Raw genomic sequence first — 27103 nt, 5'->3', positions numbered from 1 at the left:
ATTAAACATGCAGAGATTCTGTTTTTGAAAATGGGCTCTAGCTTGTTTCTTAAATGCTTAAACTCAGCAGTGGTTCTCAACCTTCTGGCCCTTTAAATACAGTTCCTCATGTTGTGACCCAACCATAAAATTATTTTCGTTGCTACTTCATAACTATAATGCTGCTAATGTTATGAGTCGTAATGTAAATATCTGATATGCAGGATGGTCTTAGGCGACCCCTGCGAAAGGGTCATTCGACCGCCAAAGGGGTCGCGACCCACAGGTTGAGAACCGCTGGCTTAAAGGCTGGGTTTAGAGGAAGATGGGGGTGGGTGTGGGTGGGGAGAAATTAACCAAAGAATTTGTATGCATAACCCGTGGACAGACAATAGTGTGGTGAAGGTCTGAGGGAGGGGAGTGGGTACAGGGTGGAGGGGGGGCGGCAATGGGAAAAAAAGGGACATCTAAAATACGTTCAACAATAAAGATAAATTTAAAAAAGAATTCAAATAAAAGGAATAGGAAACTTTATAAAGTAAACTGTGAAAAATGGACACTTTAATCCCAGGTAATTATGTTGCTGGAAATATGAATTTAAGAAAAATTTGCCCAAATGGGAGATGCCTTTCCCAGACCTCGGCTCCTTAATCTGCACAGGCCCTGTGATTGTGGGCGCTGCCCCTCGTTCCTGCCACTCATTACTTACCAGCAACTCGAGCGTGGGCTTCCGGTACTGATAGGGGAAAGGGTCTTTGGTTTGTCTCTCCTGGTGTTCACCTTTCCCAAACACTGCAGTTGGAAGGAAAAACATCGTCAATCAGGACACCTCTACCCTGGCACTGAGCAGTGAATTCTGGGGAGGCCTCCATTGGAATATGTCTTCCCCTTTCCACCGGAGGAAGCCCAGAACCTTGGCATCTTGCCGCTGGAAGCCCCAATCTTTTTCTTTTAATGGCTATGAACCCATTTGGGGAAAAATGAACGTCCTCATGTCAACATTTCACAGGAATTGGGAGTCCAGCGATTCAACTGGCCTTTAGTGAATAAGCTCTGACTTAGCTCACCCCTTATATTTTATAGACGACTTGCCCATGATCCCCGAATCCAGGGTTCTTTTTCCTCTGCTACATGGACAACACGTAGGTGTGCAAAGAAAGGAGCTCTGATGCTATTGCTCACACAGCATTAAGCTGCCTGAGCCACGCAAGGGCTGGGTGCATTTGCCTGTGACTCTTCCCCACTGGGTGACCTTGGGCTGTTTGGGTCTCTTTTTTGGTTGTATGTCTTGGAATTTTAGGTATTTTAGCAGCAACTGCTGGTTGAAATAAGACAAGTGACATCCATGTCATTACTTGAATTGACTTTGGCATGTCCTTGTAATTCTAGAAAACTCTCATAAAGTGGCTCTAAACATATTTTTTCATTATTACTACACCATATACTTTTAAAGATGACCAATGTCAGTAAGGTTTTATACATCATAAAAGAAGTTACTGCCGCCGTAACCGGTTTGGCTCAGAGGATAGAGCGTCGGCCTGCGGACTGAAGGGTCCCAGGTTCGATTCCGGTCAAGGGCATGTACCTTGGTTGCGGGCACATCCTCAGTGGGGGGTGTGCGGGAGGCAGCTGATCGATGTTTCTAGCTCTCTATCCCTCTCCTTTCCTCTCTGTAAAAAATCAATAAAATATATTAAAAAAAAAAAAAAGAAGTCACTGCCCTTGAAAGTTTCGGTATTGGTGCTCTGGTGCCCTCTCGTGGTCAAGTGTGAGAATGGCAGGCTGGGCTCTGAACGCCAGGCATTTTCACACCGAATAGGCCAGTCCCAGTCAAGATGCATTCATGAGTCCTCAGAGTGCTAACCACTAGAAAGAATGCACCAAAGGCACCGTGTGCCCGCTCTTGAGGGAGCAGGGTCTGCAAGTACCACTGTGGCTGGGCAGTTGCACGATGCAGGAGAAACAAGTTAATGTTTGGAAGCTTAGAAGGGAAGAGTGGGGAGCAAAGAGGATTCCTAGGCTTCGAGGCCAGTGTGTGTGATATCCTGATGGCTTCTGTCTGAAGCTCCCCGCTGCCTGCTGGCTCTTCAGCAATTGGGACCACGCTCCCCCTCCCAGGCTCCTTTGCACTGGCTCTCTGCTGGGCCCTCCCCCACCCCAGCCCTGAAGCACATCATAGGAGGATGTTTGGAGGGAGGTTATTAACTTTTTGAAGCAAGCCATGCTCTTTTCCACACATGCCCAGGGCCCCTCACAAACACAAACTCCTGGGCTGGAGGGCCCTTGGGGTATCTTGATGCCCTTGACCCCGTGTGCGGTGTTTTTCCGAAACACCCCAGGCCCATGTCTCTGGGCTGGCAACTTTAGGTGTGAAGGGACGAGGCTCAAAGGACCTGGAGCAAAAAGGCTCTTCTGGGAAGTGTGTGAGGCTGTAAACAGGACAGTAACCTGGGAATGAGTTTTGTCCGGTGCAGCGCCCCTCGCCGGCTGGGTACTCTGGGCAAGTCCGCTCTCCTCTCTGGGGTTTGCGGGCAGAATTAGATTGTTTTCCTGCCCTGGCTCTTCATGAGGCTGCTCCAACCTTGAAGCAGGGTTGGGGAGACCCTCCACCCCCCCCCTCCCAACTCCTTCCTGTTTGCCACAACATGTCCTCAGCTGCTAAAGCCACATTTCTGGCTCCACCTCTGGTTCAGCTCTGGCTGCCGCCTGGACCCCATCTTGATCTTGGCCTGCGGGAGCCCCTCCCTCCCTGCCACTCTACCTGTTCCCTCAGCCCTGGCAGCTCCACCCCTGCAGCGCCGAGACCGGTTCATCCCTGCCTCCTGGACCAGTGGTTTGGGATGTGGCAGCAAACAGAATCTCACGGAGAGCTTTCAAAGGTCCTTCAGCCCACCCAGGTGGTTCCCAGCAGAATTAGAGTTTTCCAGGATGGGATGCAGGTGACTCCAATGTGCAGCCAAGCTTGAGACCTCCTGGCCTTGATCTACCGAGCCTGCTGCCTGTTTAGTGTCCCACCCAGGGAAAGAGTGGGCACTGGAGCCCATGGCTGTAGTCAGAGATTGGCTGTGATAAGAACAGGCCTGACCCTCAAGGTTCTCCCCACCCCCCGTGACTAGGTCCTAGCATCGTCCTCATTTTACAGATGGGTAAATCAAGGCCTCAGGAATGAGGGGAGGAAGCTCACACCTTTGCTCCTCCTCCGAATGGATGACCACTCGATGTGGAACACGCTCCTGGGCTTAGGGAGCACGGCCTCAGAGCCCTCATCGGCCTTGGGGCATGTGATGACTGGCTGCTCCCCGCCGCTGCCTAGCCAGGGCCAAAACGAGACAGGTCAGCATCCCACCCTGGCCCGTGCCCAGTGAGAGCCAAGCAGAGAGCGTGGGAAAATCACAGGCAGAAGCAGGAAAAGAAAGAGCAGTGTGGGTGTGGTCAGAAGCGGCATGGTGGTTGCATCATGTCTGTGAAACATCAGCTTCTCTACTTCTCCCATGAAAACTTCCACTCCTTTCCCCACAGAAACCAGACCCCAGACCCCTGCCAGTGTCCTAAGACCATGAGCCAGGCTCTCAGTTCCCCAATGAGGAATCCTCCATGACTCACTTAATGGGACCTTGGGTGACCTTGGGGTAGGCCCTAGCTGACTGCCTATTTCCACCCTTCAGCCAGCGCCCTGGCTGCCATCTGAGGTGGGGAGTCTATGTGGGGTGCCCCTCAGTGCTGGCTGCACATAAGAATAACGTGGGTGCTTTAAAAATGCCTGGACCTGACCCCAGACCATTGCTCCTTGGTCCTCACCTGCTAAGTGTCAGCTACCCCAGACACACCCTGGGCAAAACAATATCTTGACCCTGCAGCATCACAGACTCAGAATTTCATGGAGCTTCAAGATACTACCTCCTAGATCCAGAGAAATGAACTTGCCCAGGTCACTGGTTCACCGTGGCACAGCCAGGAACTGCACCCAGGTCTCCTGACATCCACTGCTCCCTAGAGGCTGCAGAAGGCCAGGCTCAGCTTTCGTGCCCGAGCTCTGTGGGGCCCATATTACTATGAGTTCCCAGAACTGATGTCCTCATCATAAAAGACAAAAACCAATGGCATCTCTCTCTCCTAAAAACAATTCTTGTCCTTGTTTGGGATGAGTTGGGAGATGGCCCCAAGCACGGTCTGACACGGTGCTGGTTCTGGGTCTCAGGGGGTGACACTGGACTGCCGGACTACAGACCACCCGGGAGGGCAGCGGCCTCACAAGATGGACTGGCCAAGAGTTGAGAATGAAAGGTGGGAACAGACGCCACGAAGAAGGTGGGAGATAAAGTAACAAATTTCCTGAGGCTGTGAAAAAACTTAAGGACAAGGTGGTACAACTTACTAGTACTGCTCCTTTTGGGACCACACAGCTGGGCCCAGGGACTGTGGTCACACCAGGTCCCACCTGGTTGACTAGAGGGCCAGGGGATGCTCTCCGGTACCAGCTATGAGTGTGCCGTGGCACATGGTTTGGGAAGCTCTGTCCTTGATGACCTTAGCAGCTGAGTGGCTCCTTGGCATGCCATCTGGTGTTAGAATTACTGCCCTCTCCACTCTAACAAGCCTTTTAGGTGTCCCAGGGCATGTAGCTTCACACTGGGGCCGTTCAGGACCATTTCAGGGGCATGGTCTCTGCCCTCGAGGATTTCTGCCACCCATGTTTGAATAGGCAAGAGTCCAATGGTGCTTTCTGCCCATTGACTCCGAGAAGGAAAGAACAGTGATGAGCCACAATAATCTGTTTGGAAGCACTTTTTCTGGAGTCCTGCCCAATAGGACTCACGCCCCTGCTGACTTCTATGGTATGGAAAGTGCCAGCTGTTCAAGTAGCAGGCGTAAAAGGGACTGTCAAATGCAGTGTGGAAGCTCAATGCAATGTCTTTGAGAGGACCAAACAACCTCAAAGCATCTATGACATCTTTCGGAGGAAGAAGAAATGAGTAGTTGATCCTTCTGAAGGTCAACCTTTTACTCAAACAGGTCCAAGCCGGTCCACTGTCTACGAGCTGTCTTTCTCAGGTGGATCGATGCTGTCCTTATATTACCCACAATGTTCAACATATGGAGCATCTGGAACCTACCATAAGGACCCATTTGTCATCCCTTCCCAGCTCCCTGTGTCTGCTATTCCTCCAGCCTACTGTTTGCGAACACACTCATACATCAAAAGGCGATTTCCCTACTATGCCAGCATGACTCTTTTTGAAGTGACACATTATATATGATCTGATTTTTTTCTATATCGAATTCTACATGGTTACACTTTGGTCACAAGTTGGGCATGTTTCCCTATGTAGAAATTGAGTGTTGCAGGGCGTGTGTGTGTGTGTGTGTGTGTGTGTGTGTGTGAGAGAGAGAGAGAGAGAGAGAGAGAGAGAGAGAGATGCCTGTGCGTGGTAAATGGGATGATATCTTTTTTCTGTGAAGTTGACATTTTCAAAGATCATTCTATAAACTAGCAGAGGCCTTGCTTGCTAGAACTAGAAAGGTTTTGAGATGATCCATTCCAGCCCTCCCATTTTACAGATAGAGAAACTGAAGCCCAGAGAAGCTGAGCGACTTGCTGGAGTCCACACAGCTATTGTCTCACCTTCCAGTCCAAGGCTTATTTCCCTAGACCCTCCTTCCTCCAAGGGATTTCTTTTTGGCCTATCAGTTCAACCCTGCTTTTGGGGGATTCAAGAGAACCCCACAAGTCTTCCTGTGCCTTCCTACCAAATCTGCACTGGGAAGGGGGTTGTGAGGGACGTGGACAGAATACAGGCGGAGGTCAGGTCCACAGGAACACTTGGAGGTAAATTATTTGGAAGTCCATTTTTTTAAGGACGTGAGGTATGAGTCACTGTAATCCTGAGATAAGCAAGACCTCATCCTCAGAGTAAATGCTTTAAGCTCTTTCTCTCCCCCCCAACCCCCCCCGCCCCCAGTTCACTAGTTGGTCAATGGACTTGCCCAGCCTTTGTTTTTGCTTTGTTTTTGGCTCATGCCATGGAAAAGACATTAATAAGCATAAATGAGTTGGTACCACCTTTAACCTCAAGATACCTTATGATGATTTCATAAATGAGGTTAAAGAGTACACCAGTTAGAACAGGCTATCTATGATTGGGGTAACACTTGATCTTCCTCCAGAATGACTGTGAACTCTCTTCCCCCTGTTCTCAACCCAGCTCATCCTCAGAACTGTTAGTCTCCCTGACTTTGATCTCTCTCATTTCAATCCATTCTATGCTCCAACTACTGGACCATGTCACTGCCACTCTCTTACTCAATAATCTACATAGCTCCCTATTGCCAAGGGTCTGACACTCATGCGCCTCTGCCCAGCTTTCCAGATATTCCACAATATGACTATCTTCATCATCCAGCTCTTCCATTTCCTTCCCCTCACACACCCTGCCTCAGTCCTCTGGCCTTATCGTGGGCCCTGTATGTTTCCTTCCTCTTCTTGCCTAATTTCTATTGACCCTACAAGGTCTGGTTTATGCTCTACTTCCTCCATGATGCCATCCTTGACTTACTTGGCCATGTGGATCATTCCATTCTGTGGATTCCCACTGCATTTGCATAAGACTCTAGACTACATCCTCTGAAGCTAGGGTCACAGTGAAGGTTTATATTGATAGTTACCATGCACACGAAAAGTTAATAAATCCTTTCCAATCCAATTAACTGCTTGGAATTATCAATCAAGTGACCTGTGAGTCTGGGCATTGATAGAAGGAAACTGAGGCCCACAGAGAAGTGGCCCCCCTGAGGTCACATGCCAGTCAGTGGTGGAGCCAGGTTTTGACCTGGCGCTGATGCTTTACTCGTGCACTGCAGGTGTTTTCCAGATGACTGGAGCCTTTCCAAATGATATCAATGGACTTGCGACATTTTTAATTTTAAATATGAATTATTTCATATCCCAGAAGGAGAAACAAACAAAAAACACCACCCAAAACAAAACACAAAAGCCAACCTGTGTATCATTACATTTGTGACACCCAATGAAAGCCCAGGGAAAGTTTGGGGCCATTGTACACTGGCTTCTTCCCTTGGAGCAACATTTCCATCATCCCTCTCCTCACATCCTCTTCTCTACCACCCCTGCTCCCCATTATCTATGGCAAACACAGCTATTTGATCATAAGCACTTTCTTTATCTATTTCAGTACAGCCTCAGAATTCTTCTCAACACCGACAATCAACCAATTAGTCAGCACTGTCACTTGATCGTAAACTTATTTCCCCCTCTAACCTTAAGAAAGATGTGGATGCTGCACAAGTTTGAGAGGAGGGGTATGTCAAGGCTGAGGGTTGACAGCAGGCAGAGGCCTGGCCATGGGCACTTCCAAGCCTCATAGGATAGTCTTCGCTCAGCAAGTTCACCGAGGCTCATATCCTTTGGTGCCAGTTTTGGAGGCGATCACATACCTGACAGGTTGTCCATTCTCTGATTAGATAGCTCTAATTTCCTAGAATGTCGTTTCTTAAGGCACTGCTATCTGTCTTCCAGAAATATCCACTCTCTGTAGCTACTCAGAGTATGTCTACGGTAACCTAAGATGGCTATATAAGAGAGAGCCACCAAGAAAACAGGTTGTTACACTGGGATATTAAGATATTTGTGGATACTGAGATGGTCTCATTCTATAGGCATGCCTGTGGAAGGCATCAGGACCTGAGGAGAGTGGCTTAGATGCCTGGACCAGGTGCCATTGCCCTGGAAGCAGCAGGTAATGACTCTTAGGAGGAAGGTGTTCAAATCCACCCCATTAATACCCCACAGCTCAACTCAACATGGTGCTTCCCTGGGGACCATCCTGTCAGAGCCATGAGTTACAGAGTTGTGGAAAGGATGACAAATAATACGAGGCTCACCCAGTGGGCAGGTGTGGCAGTAAGGGGATTCGAGGGCTGATGGGTTCACTTAGTTCCACCACCAGGTGAGCAAGAAGAGCTCAGGGTTGGGAGTTAGGACAGCTGGACCTGTGTCCAGGCTCTCTTATGATCTGGACAGTACCCTGGACAAGCTGTGGTTTCCTCATTTACAAAGTGAGGGGTTTGCATTATTATTTTTAAAAGAGCTCTTCCAGTTTGAAGCTTCTGGAATCTAAATTCACTTTAGAATTCTTAGTAAAGATTCCTGTCTCAAGACTGGCCTCCCCCAGACACCAGAGCCCAACAGAAGAAAGGAACAGAAAAAGACCAGCCTTTTTTCTTTCTCTGCCTCTGAAAAGACAGATGATCCTGTTGCTAGGGGGTCTACCTGGTCCATTTCTCTCCCCTGGGACCTCTTACCTGGGCTCCTTTTGATGTCCTGCACAGGCTGGAGGAATCTAGACCATTGAAGTTTGGGAAGAAGCTTCTTTCTGATTGGGCGGCGTCTCTGGTCCTCAACTCCAGGCGTTGGACTTCTCCCTAAACCCAAACCCCTTCAATTCCTGAAGCCCTCCAGCCCATCCTCTTGCTGACTTTCTGTAAATTCTCTTTGCATTTCCTAACCCTATGCCTGGCACATGCCTTCCAGTTGAGGAAGGGTACCATGGAGGACGAGGGAGAGAAAAGACAAATGCTCTCTCTGGGCTTCCCGACAAAGGATTACTTTCTAAACTCCCCAGGGAATCCCAGCTCCTGCTACCATGGTTCCCTGACCTGGTTTGATCAGGCAGGGTTCCTTTAAAGGGGCAGAGCCGGGGATGCTCTAGCAGTAGCTTTCATGTCCTCCTTCAGGCGTTACCATCAGTTACTCCTCTCATTAGAATTCTCGCTCTCAGTATTTGCCTTTAAAGCAATCATCTAAGAGTTGTCTCCTCAGGGGGCCAATTTGCTTTCTAACCTCAATAAACTCTCTCAATTCCCCATGCAGGCAGGCCACAGGCTGGGGAACAGTGTTGCCATCAGCATCTTGATGGAAATTTATGTACAGCCCAACACTGGATGCTGTCTTTCTGGTTCTGTGGAAATTTTCAGACCTTTCCTCCTCTGCCTTCTACTGACTGGTGTCCTGGGGACTCACCAAGGGACCCTCTCAGAGCAAGAAGGGAATGACCTACCCCCTGCCTCCAGAAAGGATGCCGAGCTCTATATATCAGGGAAGCCAGCCCTCCCAAGTCCCATGAAGCTGTGGGACCTAGAAGGCTGGGGTTTGGGGAGGGGGCCCAATCAAAACATGTTTTGTTTGGCTTTGTGGTATGATAGGTCAAGCATTACCCTCCCCTCCCTTGGGCTTGTGTATCTTTCTCCTCTCCCCCTTCCCCGACTCTGTGACAGGGTATGAGGTGGCCTACCCAAGCTCAGAAACAGAACCTCACGCTGCAGAAATTAGCTACACCTGAATAGACAAACTCCCCACTGACGTCAAACCCCCCTAACCACTGTGCCAGGTGTTTTGGAACTGCCAAAGAGGGGTCTTTATCTGATCACGGAGGGCCTTCAAAAGAAGAAAAGCAAACAAAGGTGAGGGTGGGGTGGGGGGTGAGGAACCAGGCAGGCCCCACATTCCAGGGACAGGTGGGAGCTGACTGCAGACCTGTTTCCTGCACAGAGGGCCCTCCCTTGGTGCTGAAAGTTAAGGGCCCATGGCTGTCTGCTGATGACACTTTTTCTTATTCCCCAGATTACTGGTCTCTTGGTTCAGCCTTGGATGCCCATCCCTTGCCTTCTTGCACTGGCCTCTCCTGAAATTCTTGTGGTTCCCTCACTCCAGCCCTCTAGGCATCTGCATCAGAAGCAACAGGAGGATTCTACCCATGCACAACATGTAACCAGTTTGAAAAGACAGGAACTGTCTATTCCAGAAGAACCATCCAAGGAGTTCACATGCCACTCCATGAGCCAAATGGAAGTGTAGTGAGTATCAGTCACACATACTAGACACAGGGTGGGCAACCAACTGCCCTCCTGGAAAGCAGAAGAATAAGATGGAACCTTGTTTCTGACAGGTCCTATCGAAGACTGGTGTACAATGGCCCAGAACTTTCCTTGGCCTTTTAATGGGTGTCACAAATGTAATGATATACAGGAGGGCTTTCGGGTTTTGTTTTGGCAACTTTTGTTCCTCCTTCTGGGATATGAAATAATTCAAAACTAAAAAAAAATAACCAACAACTCCCCAAGATATCTGCCTGTACCTACATATTTTTCCCCTGAGGCTCAGTCAATCAGAATTCACTTCAGAACTAAGTTTCCAATGCTCATGGCTCCCTTCAACTCTACATTTCTATATCTCAGAGGGAGGAGGCTGCATTGACCACCAGAGTCTAAACTTGGAGAAGTTGGATTCTTCCAGAGGAAGAGGCCAGAGTTTATGAGGAATAAATGCAAGCTGAGCTAAATGTTCTCTAAAGAGCTACTTCCTTTACTTCATCTGTTCCAGCAGCCTGTGCAGCTGTAGGAGGGGCTGGGGGCTCCTAATTATTAATTCACATACTTTAAGAGGACTTTTCTGGTAATCTCTTCACTTCCCTCTTTGGGACATTGGAAGGACAGAAGGATTCTCTATGGATTTGTCTATTTTCTCAGAATGGCAAGAGGCAGGAAAAGGCAGGCAAGTTAAAAATAATCTCACATAAAAAAATGCCCAGCTGGTGTGGCTCAGTGGTTGAGCACCGACCTATAAGCCAGGAGGTCACGGTTCAATTCCTGGTTAGGGCACATGCCCGGGTTTTGGGCTCAACCCTAGCAGGGAGCATGCAGGAGGCAGCTGATCAATGATTCTCATAATTGATGTTTCTATCTCGCTCTAGCTCTCCCTTCCTCTTAGAAATCACTAATAATATATTAAAAAGCATACACACAAATGCCTTTAAAATTGCCAAATGAGACTGAGGTTTATTGAGTAGAAATCATAGTCACCCTGAAACTACCAACCCCTAACTGGTTTTATATTATAGCTGTCCCCAAGCCCTTGCAGCCTTATGACCCAAGAAAGCAAAGGCTCTTACAGGAAGCGCAAAAAAATGGAAGCACATGGGTTTGATGTAGCCACAGATACAGGCCAGGAAGATTGAGTATCTTGATGGGCAGATATTAGAGGGTTGACCAGAAGAACCACCTGAGAGAGGAGAGTGATGAGGAGAAGGTGAAGGACAAGGCATAGCTGAGTCATGTTGGACCCTCACCTTGCATCCACACAAAAAACCATGGTGAGCATTTTGGTAAACTGACCCCATGGCTAGCCAGTTAAGCCCTAGGACAAGCTGCAAAGGCAACAATCGTATATTTTGGGTACATTCCATCTCTATGTTCTTAACTTTTTGCCACCTCAGTAATATCTCTTCCTCATTCCTCTGTAGTCACCCAGGGACATGGAATCACTGAAACTTGGAGTTGGAAGAGAAAGTCTACAGTGGTTATCTGGTCTACCCCCACCAAAGCAAGCATCCCCAACAGGCCTCTGATTCCTGGCCTGCACTGCCAGAGCAGGGAACTCAGGGTTTCACAGGACAACTTCCAGTGTTAAAAAGCACCCCTCTCCACTGATTCAAAGTCTGCTGCTTATCATTCCCTCCTAGTGGGTCTTGTTCCATGTTCCAAAGTAACTGTGAGTTACCACATGTGTTACCTCATACTATAGACCCAGTCATTTCTTCTTTTCTCTAAACCAAATACAGCACCTTCACTCGAATTCCTGATGAGCCAAGGAAGAGTCACTCAGCAGACCCTTCCTTGCCAAAGACTCTTAAAATGTGCTACCCATTTTTTCCTTTGTACCCTCCCCTCCTTTTTCATCCAACCTATTCCCAGAAATCATTCCTTCAACCTAAGATGCAAATGACTGATCATGCTTACTGTGTTATCTTCCCAGAACTGTTTATATTTTAACAGGTTCAAATATAAAGGATGGCTGGGAATGTTTGGGCACAGGTAATGGCAAGATAGAAGACAAGAGGAGAATAGGCACAGAAAATTTCCGGGTCCCTTAAAATCCTCCTTGATACTTTTTCTGAATAGGATACCAACCCAACAGATGATTCACTCAAAATAATGAAACTGGTGCTGTTAACTTATGTGGCTCAGGCAATCTGTGGTGTGATCTACATCTTCACCTCAGGTGAGACTACTCACCTGGCCAGGCAAATCCCCATAAAATGAATTCCTTGAAGGCAGGAACTGGTCTGAGTCTTTCCTGGTTTGTTGTCAAGTGGGGGCCTGAGTAACATATTAATAGTTCCTCATACAATGTCACCTGGGTGAATGAGTGAATGAGGTCAGGCCACAAGGCAGAGTTTCTAGGGCCTTGGCTCATGCAAGTTGGCAAGTGTTCTTGAGCTACCAATACAGGGGCCCATTAGTCAGGGAATAAGGGGAACGACAGGCATTTGGGGCCACGAGTTACCAGAAGCTGTATCTGATTTACTGAGCAAGAGGAGATAAGACAACAACAAAAGAATAATAGAAACACACGTGGAGATTCAATTGTGACTCCCATCCCAAAGATACTGTGAAATGAAAACATGATTTTTGAACTAAAATATTCAACTTATCTGTTGAATTGAAGAAAAGACTGGCTACTATTGGGATCTGAGTCAGTGGTCTAGAAGATCAGGTGGAAGAAATATCTCAAAGCAGAGCAAAAATACACATGGTAAACATTGCGAAGGAGAAGAGCAACTTGGAGCAGAGACCAAGGAGAACTGACAAATGAATAATAGGCATTCCAGAAATAGAAAAAGGAAGAGAGAGAGGAAAAGCACTAACCAGACAAATGTTAGCTGAAGAAAGACTTGAGTTTGCAGCTTGAAAGGCAGTATTGATGGGAAAAGACTTAGGCTTAACTTCAGAAAATCCCTGAACTCCAAAGATAAGGAGAAAACCTTACAACCTTCTAGAAAGAAAGAGCAGGTTGTTTATAAAATGAAAGGATGATATTGACATTAGATTTCTTATTTGTAACACTTGGCAGCCAGAAAATGAAGACACAACACCTCCAGAAAACTGAGGGGAAAGGCTATAGCCCAGACACCCCAGCTGAAATGCCATTCACTTAGCAGGAGAAAGAAACTGTGGACATGCAAACAGTTCAGAGAACGTGTCACCTGTATTCTGTCATATATTATTTGAAGAAAACAAAAAAGAAGGACTTCTAAACAGGTAATTAATGAATAAGAACCAAGATCACAAAACAGGGGAAGGTGATGAATAGAGAAAACAGTGATAAAAGGTAACATGCCCAATATAAATAGTAAACTCCAAAGCCACAATGATAGAATTCCTTTTTTTTAAAAAAAGAGAAATATTGCAAGGGGAAAAATAAGTAATGATCTCGGCAAAATCTAGAGGTGGAAAATATTGGAGAAGTAAGTGTGTTAGGGATGGGGACCTTGGGGAGGAGTGAAAGTAGTATAAAGGTTTTCATTCCACAGGGTGAGCAAGGAGCATTGGCAAAATGGGGTAGCTTGTGTGGGTAAACTATTTGGTGTCTTGCTTTTATATAACAACAGAGAAATACAGTTTTGCTTATGAGCATTGGGAAAGAAACAGTGACTACTAGTGGAATGGAAGAAATATAGCAGAGCTTCCAAATGAACAAAGGAAAGAAAGAAAAAGACAGTAACATAATCGAATGTGCAAAAGGAGAAAAGTTTGGAAAACAAAAAGTAAATAGTAAAAACAAAGTGGAATAAAAAAAGAAGCATATTGATTGTTACAATAAATATGAAGGGGTTCAATTATCCTACTAAATTACAGAAACACTTAGATTAGGTTAAATACAAAACATTGCTCTATGTTATTTTTAAGATATATAGTTAAAAGAAAATAATAATGGTTAAAACAAAGGTGTAAGAAAATATCAGAAAGTAGGTGTGGCAACATTTATAAGCTGATATGAGGTTAAAAGCACTAATGAGCAGTTGTAATAGTAAAAGATAAAATCGATGAAGAATCAATGATAGTCAATAGGCATCAAACAACATAGCTGCTACATATATGAGGCAAAGGTTTTACAAATACAAAAGAGTTTAGTAAGCTATACAATTATAGTTGAATTTTAATAAACCCATTTCATAATTAAGATCCCATGGACAAAAAATAAATAAGCACATAGAATAATTGAATGATGCAATTAATAAATCAATTTAATGTCTTTTTTTCAAATAAAAATTTGCATTTTATATGTCCAAAATCAATCAAGTAATTGGCTACAAAGAAATTTCATAAAATTTTAAAATAGAGGTTTTACAGGCCATATTCTCTGTCTCAATCCAATAAAACTAGGTTAAGAAAGTTTAAAAGTATCAAAAAGATCCTAAGTGCTGGAAATTAAGAAACACATTCTTATTTATTTTTTTTTTTAAATATATTTTATTGATTTTTTACAGAGAGGAAAGGAGAGAGATAGAGAGTTAGAAACATCGATGAGAGAGAAACATCGATCAGCTGCCTCCTGCACATCTCCCACTGGGGATGTGCCCGCAACCCAGGTACATGCCCTTGACCGGAATCGAACCTGGGACCTTTTAGTCCGCAGGCCGACGCTCTATCCACTGAGCCAAACCGGTTTCGGCAAGAAACACATTCTTAAATAATCCTTAGATCAAAGAGAAATCAAAACTAAAATTACAAACTATTTAAAAACTGATAAAAGTAGAATATTTAATTTCAAAACCTACAGTACATAGGTAAAGGTGTACTCAGGGGAAAATTAATAGCCTTAAAATGCCTTTGTAATTAAAGGAAAAAGATCTAAAATGAAGAAACTTTACATCAATTTTAAAACACTTGAAAAAAAGAGAACATTTAAACAAAACACCAGAAAACAAGAAAAAAAAATCAATAAAATAAAGAACAAACTACAAGTAGAAATAACAAATTAATTTCAAACTGCTTCCTTGTCAAAGCCAATAAAATGGACGAATCTCTCACAAACCTGATTAAGGAAAAGAGAGAGCAAAATCACATAAGATTAGAAATTACAAAGGAGACAAAGCCACAGATACACAAGAGATTGAATAGTATGAAAACATTATGAATAACTCTATGGCATCAAAAATTTAAAACTAAAGAAAATAGATTATTTCCCAGCAAACAAACTCTCAAGTTTGACCAAGAAGAAGTAGAAAACTTGACTATGTCAATTATCATAAAAGTGATTGGAAAGATGATTTGAGATCCATGATTTAAAAATACAGCAGGACAATGCTGTTCCACGCTGACAATGAAACTCTTCCATGTGGCAGAGAAGATGAAAATGGGAGGGGGAGATGGTGAGGCCAGAGGGAGAGGAGATGGTAAGATTTGGGGAGGGGACAGGGAAAAGGGGTGTGCGTGATAAAAAAAGAGATTTTAAGACAGTGCTTCCTCTAAAGTCCCCTTCTCCCCAGTCCCACACTTATATTCCTTCTCTCTCTAATGACTGCTTATTAATGTTCAGCCACAAATACTTATGTTCAGCTTTCCAAAAGCCCCTGTTGGTATTCGGGGTGATAGTAGACAATATCAGTGGCCTGCCCCCTTGCAACCTCATGCTGGTGGTGAGAATCTCTAAGTTTAGGTCTCCTGCCTCTACTCATTCAGGGCGTCAGTGAGATGGGGAAGTGCTGGTGAAGGTGGGGCAAGGTCACTACAGGAGCTCTCCTGTCCCTTGAGACTATTTGGGCTACTTCAGAGGACATCTGGGCATCTGTCCGTGGCCTGTAGACAGTGTGATCTGCACGGGGCAGACTTCTCAGAGGCCTGGGGATTTTTACTTCTGCTCAAACTAGCAGATAATTTGTTTTTCTATTTCTACCTAAATATCTGGCCATTTTGGTCACAGTGTATAATAGACTTTCTGGGGCCCTGTGGTTTTTCCAGACTTGCTGGGCATATTTTTTTCCTTTTTCTGACTAACTTAACTTTTATCCATTTGTCTTTAAATGAGTTTGGCATCTTGTAATACACTTAAATTCTTCATTCCTCGGGGGGGGGGGGGGGGGGGGGGAGGGGAGTTGTTAAAGTGGAAATTTGGGAGGAAACCCCCCCCCACAAAACCTAGATCCCTGTGATCCAAGTGGTACCTCATAAATGACAAACTATGAAGTGGGGAGGGAAGAGAAGAGAGGGGAGGAGATAAAGTTACCCAAGTGAGCTGAAAGAATTTTCATATCCAACTAGTTTTCCTCTCCCGGAAATCCAATAAAAGACAGTTCAGTTCCTGGGCGGAGCTTCTCAAGGGCTTCATGGAGAGAAGAGGCGATTTCCTAGGGCAATTAGCGGGGTATCTCTGATTCTGTTATCTCTTGTTGGAATACTTTGGGGTCTCCCTTCGATTTTGGGTAATTGTGTCCTGGCTGGAAGCCTGGCTGGGAACTGAGCCCCTGAGCTTCCTATAGAGGCCTCTGCATCACAGGATGGGGGACTACCTGGCCTTCACACTCCCTGCCAACCCTGAGCTTCTATGAGTCACCCTGCTCTTGCTGCTGGAAGCTCCTGGGCTTCCGAAGGGTCATGGTTTTTTCTTCCTTGCACGGTGGTGAGCCCGCTGGCAGAGGGGGAAACTGAGTGAGGAAGTGGAGGGCGGTGAGCCTTAGGAGTGGTTCCCAGACATCTGTGTGGAAGGAGGGACGGTTAAATCTGCACCCGCTGGTACTCATCACTGGGTCTGTCATTCTCTGAGGGCATCAGGGTGCATCTTCCTGAGTCTGGTCATACTAATCTCACTTTCTTGTGTTCCCTCTACTTCCTAAGAATTTTCACACTATCACCCGACAGGTACATGTCTGTGGTATAGAACCTGTTGGTGTCTTTTGGGCCTGCTGACTGCCCATCCATGCCTGACCATTGTTATGTTGACTATGTGTAGCAGGCACTGACATACTACTGCTCGGAGGCCACATCTAGCTTGCTGTCTGTTTGATAAAGTCTTATTTGAACTCAACCACTCCCATTCATTTATATACCATCCCAGGCTATTTTTCACTACAAAAATAAAGTTGAGTATTTGCAAAAGAGACCATGGCCTCCAGAGCCAAAAATATTTGACCCTTTCCAGAAAAAGTTTGTCAACTCCTGACCTATATACAACTAAAGACTAAATGCAAGCTAGTTACTATATTAATTGGGAAGGCAAATTATAAAATTCATGAATAATTGTTTGTTTATGTAAAGTCAAGGTTAACCATTGAAATATCAGATCTCAAAGAGCCTCCAATACCCATAAGCAAATAAGAAAATGGAATAAACTTCCCCAGCTATTCACAAATGAGCTCAGGTATTTTCCTCAACTGAAATTTCTGCCCAATGTTGCTGGTTTGAGTTACACTGAGAAACACCCTTTATAATAAAAGTCACATGTAGGATTCTAATTAATTAATTCCTTCCTACTATGGAATATCACCTTGCCCTTTACTCCGACCACTAAATGTTTGAGACTCCTTATTTAGACACTTCCAGTGCCCTAGTTGACCCTATTTCAATTTTAAAACGTTATCAGTGTAAGGTTTTATGCAAAGCTGTATGTGCCCATCAGCTAGTAGCTCTCTGTACTATGGTGCCTTCAATTCTTTGTATGTGTCCCCTGAATTTTCACTCATTCTGTGTCTGCCCAGGCACCACTCATTAAAATCAATTTTATAGCATCTATTATTTAGTTAAACATGCCAACAAGATTATCTCTTAATCACCTTCCCCAAATACTAAATACAAACAAATAATATTCTTGTTTTAAGTCGATGACTTTGAAAACACATGCCTTGCTTCTAACTCCAGTAAGCTTGTTACCAACTTCCTCTAATGTCACATGATGGACAGCTATGGCAATTTGGTCAGAGAGAGAAAACCAGCATCAGGAAAGAGAGTTGTTGGTGTTTGGTTCCGCACAGGTGCAAGGAGAGGCAAAGAAAGAGGTGCTGTAGCTGATTGACCCAGAATCAAGACCACAGGGAGCAGAACAAGGTTCAGGCAAAGAGCATTTCTGCCTAGAACTTGGCTAGTCACCGCTGGGGGACTTCTCTTCTTCAGTGCTGTTCAAGGTCAGATAATAGATGCGGTTGGCCTCTGGGTAGGTGACCTTGCTGAGGGGCAGCTTGTAGATGGCGGGGTTGTTGGTTGTCAGGAGCATGAAGATGAGGGCGGAGAGGCAGAAGGCCCAGGTGCCTGGTGGTACACCAACCTGGAAGCAAACGCACTGGTGTCTGAAAATGTTCCTAGATTCCAGGTACCCTGGGGGAGAAGGATGTGGTAGGGGTTGAAATTGGGACATCTCTCCTAGTGACAGCATTGGTTTCTGGAGTCATAAGGACAGAGGAGTTGGTCTATGAATTTGAGGTGTTGTCATCTTTGGACACAACCAGAATCTTTTAATGATGGAGCTGAAAATTGGCCTAGAAATGATGGCTTCCAACATGCATCCTATCTGTGCATCCTTGTTCTCCACATCACACACACACACACACACACACACACACACACACACACCATGCACACTTCAGAGGCAACTGTACCCAGTTGCCAGTGCTTCTCAGGACAAACCCTAGATAAACCTTGACAAAGACATTGTGCAGAGTATTGGCTACTATAACCCCCTCAGGATTCTTCCTCAAGACTCCAAACATCCTGAAGCCCTGGCTAGGGAAGGGCACAGTGTTCAGGAGAGTCCGAACTTACCACTGCCATTATGTTGGAGAGGGCTGCTCCCATGTACGCACAGAACAGGGCTGCAGAGGAACAAGGATCACTGAGTCAGCTCCCAGGGCCCACCCCTAACCCTCTCCAAGAGCAGGGATCTCAGCCTGTCTCCAGCAGCCTCAGTGTCTACACCACATCTTGACATGTGGCCCATCTCCCACCAGACTGTGCATTCTCTGAAGGCAGAGGGTAAAACTTACATATCCTTTTATCCCCTCCCATTTCCATGGTGGCCTTGCATAGAGTCAGGTGTCACTAAGCATCTTTTACTTGTTCACACTGACTTTGAGATGGTCGAGCACAGGCCTGAATGATTACCTGTCTGTGGGGTGAGTGGTCAGACTATATAAGCTCCAGATAAGGCCCCTCCTGTCCGAGATTCTGAGCAACCATGATGCCATTGGACTTTCACCAAGTCCCATCAGAGTTGGACCTTATTGGTTCTCTGAGCTCATTCCTAGGAGCCAGTCATCTGGGTTCAACCACAGGATGTGGGCCCCCAGGACAGTTAGGGAGAGCTGCCACACCCCTGGTGCCTCTGGACAAGCTCCTTCTGCCCCTGCCCCTTTGCTCTCTGTTTCTCTTTCCAGAACACCTTCTCCCCTCTCTGCCTGTCCAGATCCCACTCTGAAAGTGTTGAGATGAACCTCAACCTCCCTCTGAAGCTTCCACAGAAGGTTCTAGCCACAGGAACCTGCCACTTTTTTGAAGGCCAAACGCAGTCCCAGTCTGACCCTCAAAATACCTGGTGCTTTTTATTTAACAAATATTTACTGAGGTCACTGTCTCCATGCCCACCCTTGTGCTATGCTGAGGGGGATATAAGGGGCATGGAAGTCATTTAGCATTTCCGCACTGAAGTGGGAGAAAACAAAAGAAAAGCTCTCCTGCATGCTATTCTGCCCTGTCTCTAGTTTTGCTTATTAAAATCCTGCTGTTTCCAGAGAATGTAAGCAAACCAGGGCAGAAAGGCTGATGGCAAGATGGGACTGGGGTTTGAATCCTGCTTCTGCCATTAATAGCTGAGTTCTAGGTTCATTAATCCCTCTGAGTCTCATTTCTTCATCTGTAAAATGGGTTGACAATCTATGCCTGGTAGTGATCTTGGGAGGATTAAGAGGGCTCATATGTTTATATGGCACAGAGTGTGGTGCTGGGTGCAGATATAATGATTGCGCTCAATTTCTCTTCAGACACAGCATTCTGTCTTTACTATTACACATTCAAGCTTCCATACAGCTATATTATATTTTTCTTAGATCTCAATGCTCCCAAGTACACCATCTCATTAGATCTTTCCAACAATCTTTTTAGACATCACAACCTTAATAACTGTGCAATGGCTCCTCTTTTGCTAGACCATGTCCTCATGACACTACTGTGGCTTCCACGCCTCGCCTGGGGTCTGGCACTTAGTGGTGCTCTACAAATCATTGTTGAATGAAGAGTTATTGAGAGTAGGAATGCACTATGTGATGGAGGAGGCGTCTCAAGTCGCCCAGCTGTGAAAGACCCAAGCCACTGGTCCTTCTATCACTGTTGCTCACTTCTGATTAGGGGTCACCATGGGTTTCATCACCAAAGGTGGGTTTTGGGAGGGAGGAATAACAGAGTGACTTGGTTGCCAGCTTTCCCAAATACTCACCACAGACGAGGGCCAGCAGGTGGGTCTGCCAGGTGAGGGCGTAGAACATGCCCCCGATGGCAATGCAGGCGAGGACGCAGTTGTAACTCCAGAGGCCCATGTAGATCGTCTCAAAGGGCGTGGCCACTGTCAGGGCTGTGGGATAAGGTGTGGTGTTTCTGGTTGGTTCTGGGTCACAGCACAAAGGCATCTTGTGGCTGGTGCTGGGACCAGGGTGGCCTCATTCCAGCCGTTCCCCCTGACACCTGCTATAGCTACCCATCAAAGCAGCCTCTACAGATGGTGCCTGGTCTCTGGAAACCAGCAATGGGAAGAGAGCAGTGGTTTCCAAGCTGGTTTTCAAAGATTTGATGCAAATCTATGGCTACTTCCGGGGGAGGAGGGGAGGGCAAGGCCATGGGACTCTAGCCCTCTCTTTGGCCAGAGAAGCTACATTTTTAGCAAGAAAAATTTCAATTGAAAACATTCTGCTTCAAATGGTTGAGAAAAAGCATGAATGTGCATACATAGACATATGGAGATGGAGAAGTGATACAGCAAAATGGGTGAGATGTGAACAATCAGTGAATCTGGGTAAAGGATTATGGGTGCCTCTTGATAAGTTTGAATTTTTTTCCAGATAACTTTTTGATAAGTTTGAATTTTTTTCCAGATAACTTTTTTTAAAGTTCTGTTTCTAAGACATTTTTGCAAAATATTGGAATGAGTAAATAGGTTCCTATTCCCAATGCCCCGAACTCTAATTTCTGACTCTGTTGTCCACATACACATATATAGGTGTGTGCACACACATATACATATATGTAGACATACTAAATTACATTTTCAAGTGGCAATACAATTTTTGAGACTATTTTTTCTTGTAGCTTACTCAACATTTCAAAGTGTTGGCTCACTTATACCCCTGCCTTTCAGCTTCTGCTTCTACCCTTAGCTCCTAGGGGCTCAGTCTGCAAGACTACTGGTCTTCGTCCCCTTGCATCTCTCCATGTGTCCTGCTACTGCAATCTGCTCCCTTTGGAGAGTCAAGAAATGGAGAAGTAACCTGATAGTGTTTATGAACTCCAGTGAAGATAGCAAGTCTAGAGTATTTGTTATGTGTGTGTGTGAGAATGACCGTGGAAAAATGATCCCTGCAGAGAGGGGGTGCTGTCCTACCTGCTAGCATCCCCACGATGGAGCCAATGGCTGCATGCAAGCAGATGAGTGGCGAACAGATGAACAGAGCCACCAGGAACACACCACCTGTCCAGGGATTGTCGCAGCCGTACACCTGGCCAACCCCGACGGGGATGGCTTGTAGCAGCTGCAAAGTAAATAGAATCCAGGTCACTGGAGTGTGGGCTGGTCATGCAAAGACCAGACTCAGGGCCAGGACTGAGCCATTCCTGGGGGGTGGGTGGGTAATGGGGCTGAACGGGAGTATGGCTGTGCCCTCCAGTGTGTGAGAGAAGATGGGAGGGTGTGACCTGGAACAAATAGCTCCTCACTCCACCACCTTGCAGGCATCTGAGCATTGCTCATGCAAAGCCAAGCAGGGCTCCCCAACCCAGGGGCTGGGCAGGGTGTTTCTGAGGGACACATGGCTTCTACTTTGAGGGAACCTCCTCTCTAGATTACCATTGGGGATTTCAGTGAACTACGGGAAATCCTAGAAATACTCCAGGAATATTGGGACCATTCAAGGCCATTTTGATGGATGATGGTCCAAAGGTCACTTAGCACATTGGTGGCCAAGCCCAAGCTACAGCCTCTGAGCTTGACCCCTAGTCTCTTGGTGGCTGCTGCACATTCAGTGTTAGCCTGGGGACTAGGGGGCCCTGGGAAGGAGGAGCACTCAGCATTGAAGAAAGTAATGTGAAGAACGTCTGGAGAACAGCACAAAGCCCAACCGTCCCTGAGCTAAGCATCATTTGGTGATGTTGGAATTGAAGATGATTAACTGGCAGTGATGTCAGATGGCCTTTTCCCGCTCAAGCTGAATCACCCACATTCTGGCTGTCCTTTGAGGGCAAAAAGGAAGGGAAGGAGATTGGCAGGGGAGGGAGAGCCCTGGCCTGGGGCTTGATGGCTATAGCTTTCAGGGGGGTTCTGTACAAGGTTGTGTTGGGAGTTCATTGTCTTTCTCCCATTGGTGAAATTTTGTACTTTTTTCACAACTTGATTGAATTCTGCAGTTAGTCTGATTTTTTTGCTTGAGAAGTCTCCCAGAGCTTTTAGGAGTTGTCCACCCTTGTCTCTGAGGAGGTGGCCTTTTAATAACCAGGCTCTGTCTGGGCTAGACCCTACAGACTTGTGCAAGGAATGACAGGGTAGGGGCCCTGTGTTATTTAAAGGAACCTGAAACACTTTGTGCCAGTCCAGGGACCTCAGCTTAAGTGGGGGAACAGGCTGGAAAGCTACTCAATAAATATTCCACGACTTCCTGAAGTCTGAGGAATGCTGAGGGGAATTGGGCTCCCACCTTCCATCTGGGAACACAGATTTTAAGCCCAAGCAGCCAAGAATGAGAGGAATGAGGAAACAAGCTGACTTGGAAAGAAGCCTGGATTTAGAATGAAGATTCCTTCTACAGGGACTTGGTGAACTATGGTCCCAGGAGGCCTGCCTCCCCTCCCCGCTGCTTTTCAGGCCATAGCTGACACCCTGGTGTGAGGGGAAGTCAGGTGTGTGGTGGAAATTTACTGAGCGCCAGGCTCCTCATACTCTGGATAATCCTCATGTAACAACAACATGCCTGTTCAACAAAAAGGAAGTCACTCCCCTCATTGTTTTAAAGAGAAAGAGGGAAATGGCATTGAGGCTTCAAATCAGCTTTGGATGGTAGAAGAGAAGCCTGTTGTCAGAGTGGTGGTGGGGTGGGGAGCTCAGAGAGTGTGTTTGGGTTTCAGGGTACGTGGATTTGGGTTCTACCACTTTCTAACTGTTTATTTGGAAGGTGAACAAGAGCCATCTCTTCTCTGTGGCCCTTTCCACCCTGGCCCCCTCAGTGATGAACTGTACAGTCACACAATACAGATGGGTGGGGCCTTTCTCTCTGGCAATACCACACATCACTGCAGCTATCACTTGGATCATGCCTCATGGATAGGGCATGGATTGGGTCTTCAATAATTTTTTTTTTCTTTGTTAATCCTCAGGTGAGGATTTTCCATTGATTTTTAGAGAGAATGGAAGGGAAGAAGAAGGAGGAGGAGGAGGATGAGGAGAAGCAGGAGGAGGAGGAGGAGGAGAGAGAGAGAGAGAGATTGGTTGCTTCCCATATGTGCCCTGACCAGGGCTGGGGATTGAGCCTGAAACTGAGGTACATGCCCTTGACTGAAATTAAACCTGGGAACCTTCAGTCTGCGGGCTGAGTCTCTATCTACTGAGCCAAACCAGTTAAGGCTTCAATGAAGGTTTGTTGAAAGACCATGTGAAGGTGGCAATGACCCTTTCCGGTCCTCTTCTCCACCAGATCCATCATGTGAGGGAGGGGCATGTAGAGCAGCGGAGAGCCTGGGGAATGCCCGAATCAGTTAGAGAGAAGGTGTGCAGTGGGATCAGGGGGTTCAAACTCATCTGCCACAGGGTAACTTACCAAGGGCACTTCGATCTCCGTCCAGGTGATGTTGGGCACCGAAGACACGGGCTCCACTAGTGTTGTGGGGAAGAAGAGGTTGTAGTGGCCGGTGGCTGCCAGGTATAGGGTCACCGCGATGTTGAAGGGCAGTGTAAAAACTGGGAGGTCCCACTTGCTGAAGATGGAGTTCAAGGCACTAGAAAGAACTGGGCTGATGATGGAAGAAGCAAAGGGTTAATCATTGTAGTCATTCCTAGAGCTACACCATCTCCTAACCGCTGTGCCATTTATTGTCCCCTCTCCCTGATACGGTCCTTCCTGGCTCTCTTGAGACTCAAGCAGTCCATTGACCTGTGATTGGGAACAGGATGCTCAATTTAAGGCTGCACCTTTGAGAAACAAAATTTAAAAATAATATAAACCTTTCTTGAATAGAAAACTTTATAGAATAATTTAAACGTTTCTTTGTTAGTTAAACCAATAAAGTGAACCAAAATGTAATTCTTACAAAATATCATGTATTGTCTTTGGCTCATCTAGATGTGCAATGTCTCCTATGCTGAGCTGTGATAGTGTTTTAGGAGTCTGGTCTCTGGGAGGAGGCTGCCATGGCACATAGATAGCACACAGGATTGGATTCAGTTAAAATACTTTGAATTACTCTGGGAACCACATGTGAAAATGACACCTTGAGTTGTTTGTGTTTCCTTTCTTCTTGGCCTCTTCCTTGGAAAGAACACAGATTTTTGGAGAAAGAGCTGAGTGCAAATGCTAACTACAGGCTGAGTGAGCAACATCAGGTAATTAATCTTCTTTAGCTTTGTTCCCTCTGAAGGGACCGGATACCCTGGACACCTAACACTCTACGTCTTCCACACTCAGCAAGCTCAGGACAAAACATGAAATCATAGGATCCGGCTGAGTGGTCTACTTTTAATTAATGACTGTGAAGCGCAAATGGGCATTTAAGACGGCCTAAAAACCCTGTTCACATCCCTAGCCAATTAATTCTCCAACTTGCTGAGACAAGTATTTCATATCTCCTCTTTTCTCCTCAACTTTCACGTCTGCTTTCCTTTAGTTTCAGCTAACCACCTTGCTTTACTTCATTAAGAAAATCGAAATGACAAGATGAGAAATGCTTCATTTCCCCACCGAAAGAGCCACATTCAACTGCCCTGTGTCCACATGCTCTCCTCATTGCCTATTTCACATGATGGATGTGTTCCTGCTCCTTTATCAGGCAAATTCTTTTCCCTGTACCTAGGGAACCAATCTATCTCAAAGATTTCCCTCCTGTGATTCTCTCCTTTTTCTCTGGATTATCCTCATAAATACACAAACATATTCTAGTTCCTCATAAATGCACAAACATATTCTACTATCTTCTACCTTAAAAGCCCCCCCCTTAATCTAATGTCTGCTCAGTTATTGCCCCATTTCTCTTTCCTTTTACAGCAATACACCTCAGAAGTATTATCTATCTTTGCTACCCCAATTTTTCTCCTCCAGTGCTTTCCTAAACCCACTCTAATCAGAGTTCTCCCCATGAAGATGACTCTCATTCAGTTCACCAGTGACGTCTATCTTGTCAAATCCATAGTCATCCCCTGCTCTCTGCATTTGATTGCTGGACCCTCTGTCTAGACTGAAACATTCTCTGTCTGGGTTGCCATGACACTGCACATCCTCAGTTTTCTTCCTGCTTCTCCAGCAGCTCCTTCACAACTCTCTGTCAGTTGTTCTTCCTCTCTTTTGCCAATTTCTAAATATTAGAAGATTCTCTCTCTCTCTCTCTCTCTCTCTCTCTCTCTCTCTCTCTCTCTCTCTCTCTCTCCTTCTCTTTCTGGGTAATATCTTTAGTACCATGGACAAAAAAATATCTTCTATCTGCCTCTGAGTTCCAAATCTTGACCATATCACTAAGTTCCAGATTTGCACATCCAGTGACCTACTCAACATCTCTACTGGAAGTTTAAAGTTTCATGTCTAAACAGAACCCTCAATTTGCACCCTATCTCCAACCACCAACCTGTTTTTCTTAGTTTTATCCCTCAGCCCAGGTGCTCAGGCAAGTTATAAGAGTATTTGAGTCATCCCCCACAAACCCCATACCCCACAGCCTCTCAGGAAGTCCTATTGCTTCTACTTTCCTTAAAATATAGCCAAGCCCCACCACTTCTCACCACCTCCCTGATACCACCCTATTCTAGACTGTAGTCATCCTTTATGGGTTATTGTAGCAAACAACTCACTATGCCTTCAGTGTTTACTCTTGTCCAGTTGAAATCCATCCTCCACACTGCAAGTAAAGTGATTTGCTTAGATTTAAACCATATCGCATCACTCCTCTGCTTAAACCCTTTAACTGCTTCCCATCACAGTTGTAATGAAAATCCAAAGGCTCACTTATCTACGAGGCATATGGGGTCTGGCCCTCATCTACTTTGGCCTCACCTTCTGCCCACCTCCATTCTGGGTTTCAGCCCCACTGGTCTTGTTTCTAGAACACATCACATGTCTCCAGTTGGGGTCTTTGTCCATGTGCTGCTTCTGCCTGCAGCATCCTTTACTCAAATCTGCAGATGGTAGGCACCTTCTTGTCATTTAGGTCAAACACCCCTCTGCAAAGTGGTGTCCTGACATCCCCATCTGGAATCACTATCTGTTTAATTTGCCCCATCTTATTTTCCTCAAGTACTTATGACACATTGAAGTGATCTTTTTAATTCACTGGTTCATGCGTTTTATTTCTATCTTTGCCAAGAAAAATGTAAGGTCTAAGAGGATGGAGACCTTCTCTTGCTCACAATGGTCCCCAACACCTAGAATAGTCCATGTATATCTCAGGCACTCAGCAAACATTTGTTGGATAAACCTGGAAAATGACACTGCTAATACCTATGCTGTGGATTGGCTTTTAAGGACTCAGTGAGATAAGTGAACAACTACAGTAGTAGCACAGAGCTCAGCCCAGAGTAGGGCGCTCAGTGGTGTTTATCTTTAAAATTGGGAAGCAAGGGTGGGGCTGACAAATTGCCACCCTGTGTGATGTAGCTGAGGAACTGTGCCAAGGGGCTTAATCTGTGCAGTTATAAACCAAATGTATGCAAATAAGGACAAGTCCTCCTACTCCTTACAGGGAGGCCCGTGGGGGATATTAAGGAAATCCCCATAGAATTGACTGCTTTAGCTGCTTGTCCTGACAGATTAAGAAAGAAGCCCCAGGAAAAAACATAAGTTGCCTGGAATGCTTAATGTAGTAATTTATTTGCAAGCACTACTAAAAA

The 27103-nt window shown here is 45.8% G+C and overlaps 1 protein-coding gene across 5 annotated transcripts in view; it reads right to left on the bottom strand.

Moving 5' to 3' along the window:
- Nucleotides 1–27103, bottom strand: part of SLC14A2 (solute carrier family 14 member 2) — a 369451-nt gene that overhangs the window by 10234 nt on the left and 332114 nt on the right. For 2 of the 5 annotated variants that reach the window (XM_070421081.1, XM_070421080.1), the window contains 7 exons: nt 23832–24024; nt 21410–21557; nt 20252–20386; nt 18586–18635; nt 17917–18091; nt 3166–3288; nt 689–771 (listed from right to left, as the gene is read on the bottom strand). In XM_070421081.1, the coding sequence (XP_070277182.1) occupies nt 689–771; nt 3166–3288; nt 17917–18091; nt 18586–18635; nt 20252–20386; nt 21410–21557; nt 23832–24024 (907 nt within the window). Of the gene's footprint in view, nt 1–688; nt 772–3165; nt 3289–8298; nt 9086–17916; nt 18092–18585; nt 18636–20251; nt 20387–21409; nt 21558–23831; nt 24025–27103 lie in introns of those variants that run through there. The other 3 variants (XM_070421082.1, XM_070421085.1, XM_070421083.1) reach the window with 3 other exon arrangements.

This window comes from Myotis yumanensis, unplaced genomic scaffold, assembly GCF_028538775.1.
Source record: "Myotis yumanensis isolate MYYU_CA2020_CCGP unplaced genomic scaffold, mMyoYum1.0.hap1 SCAF_7, whole genome shotgun sequence".
Taxonomy (NCBI): Eukaryota; Metazoa; Chordata; class Mammalia; order Chiroptera; family Vespertilionidae; genus Myotis; species Myotis yumanensis.
This window is presented reverse-complemented; position numbering and strand designations above follow the sequence as displayed.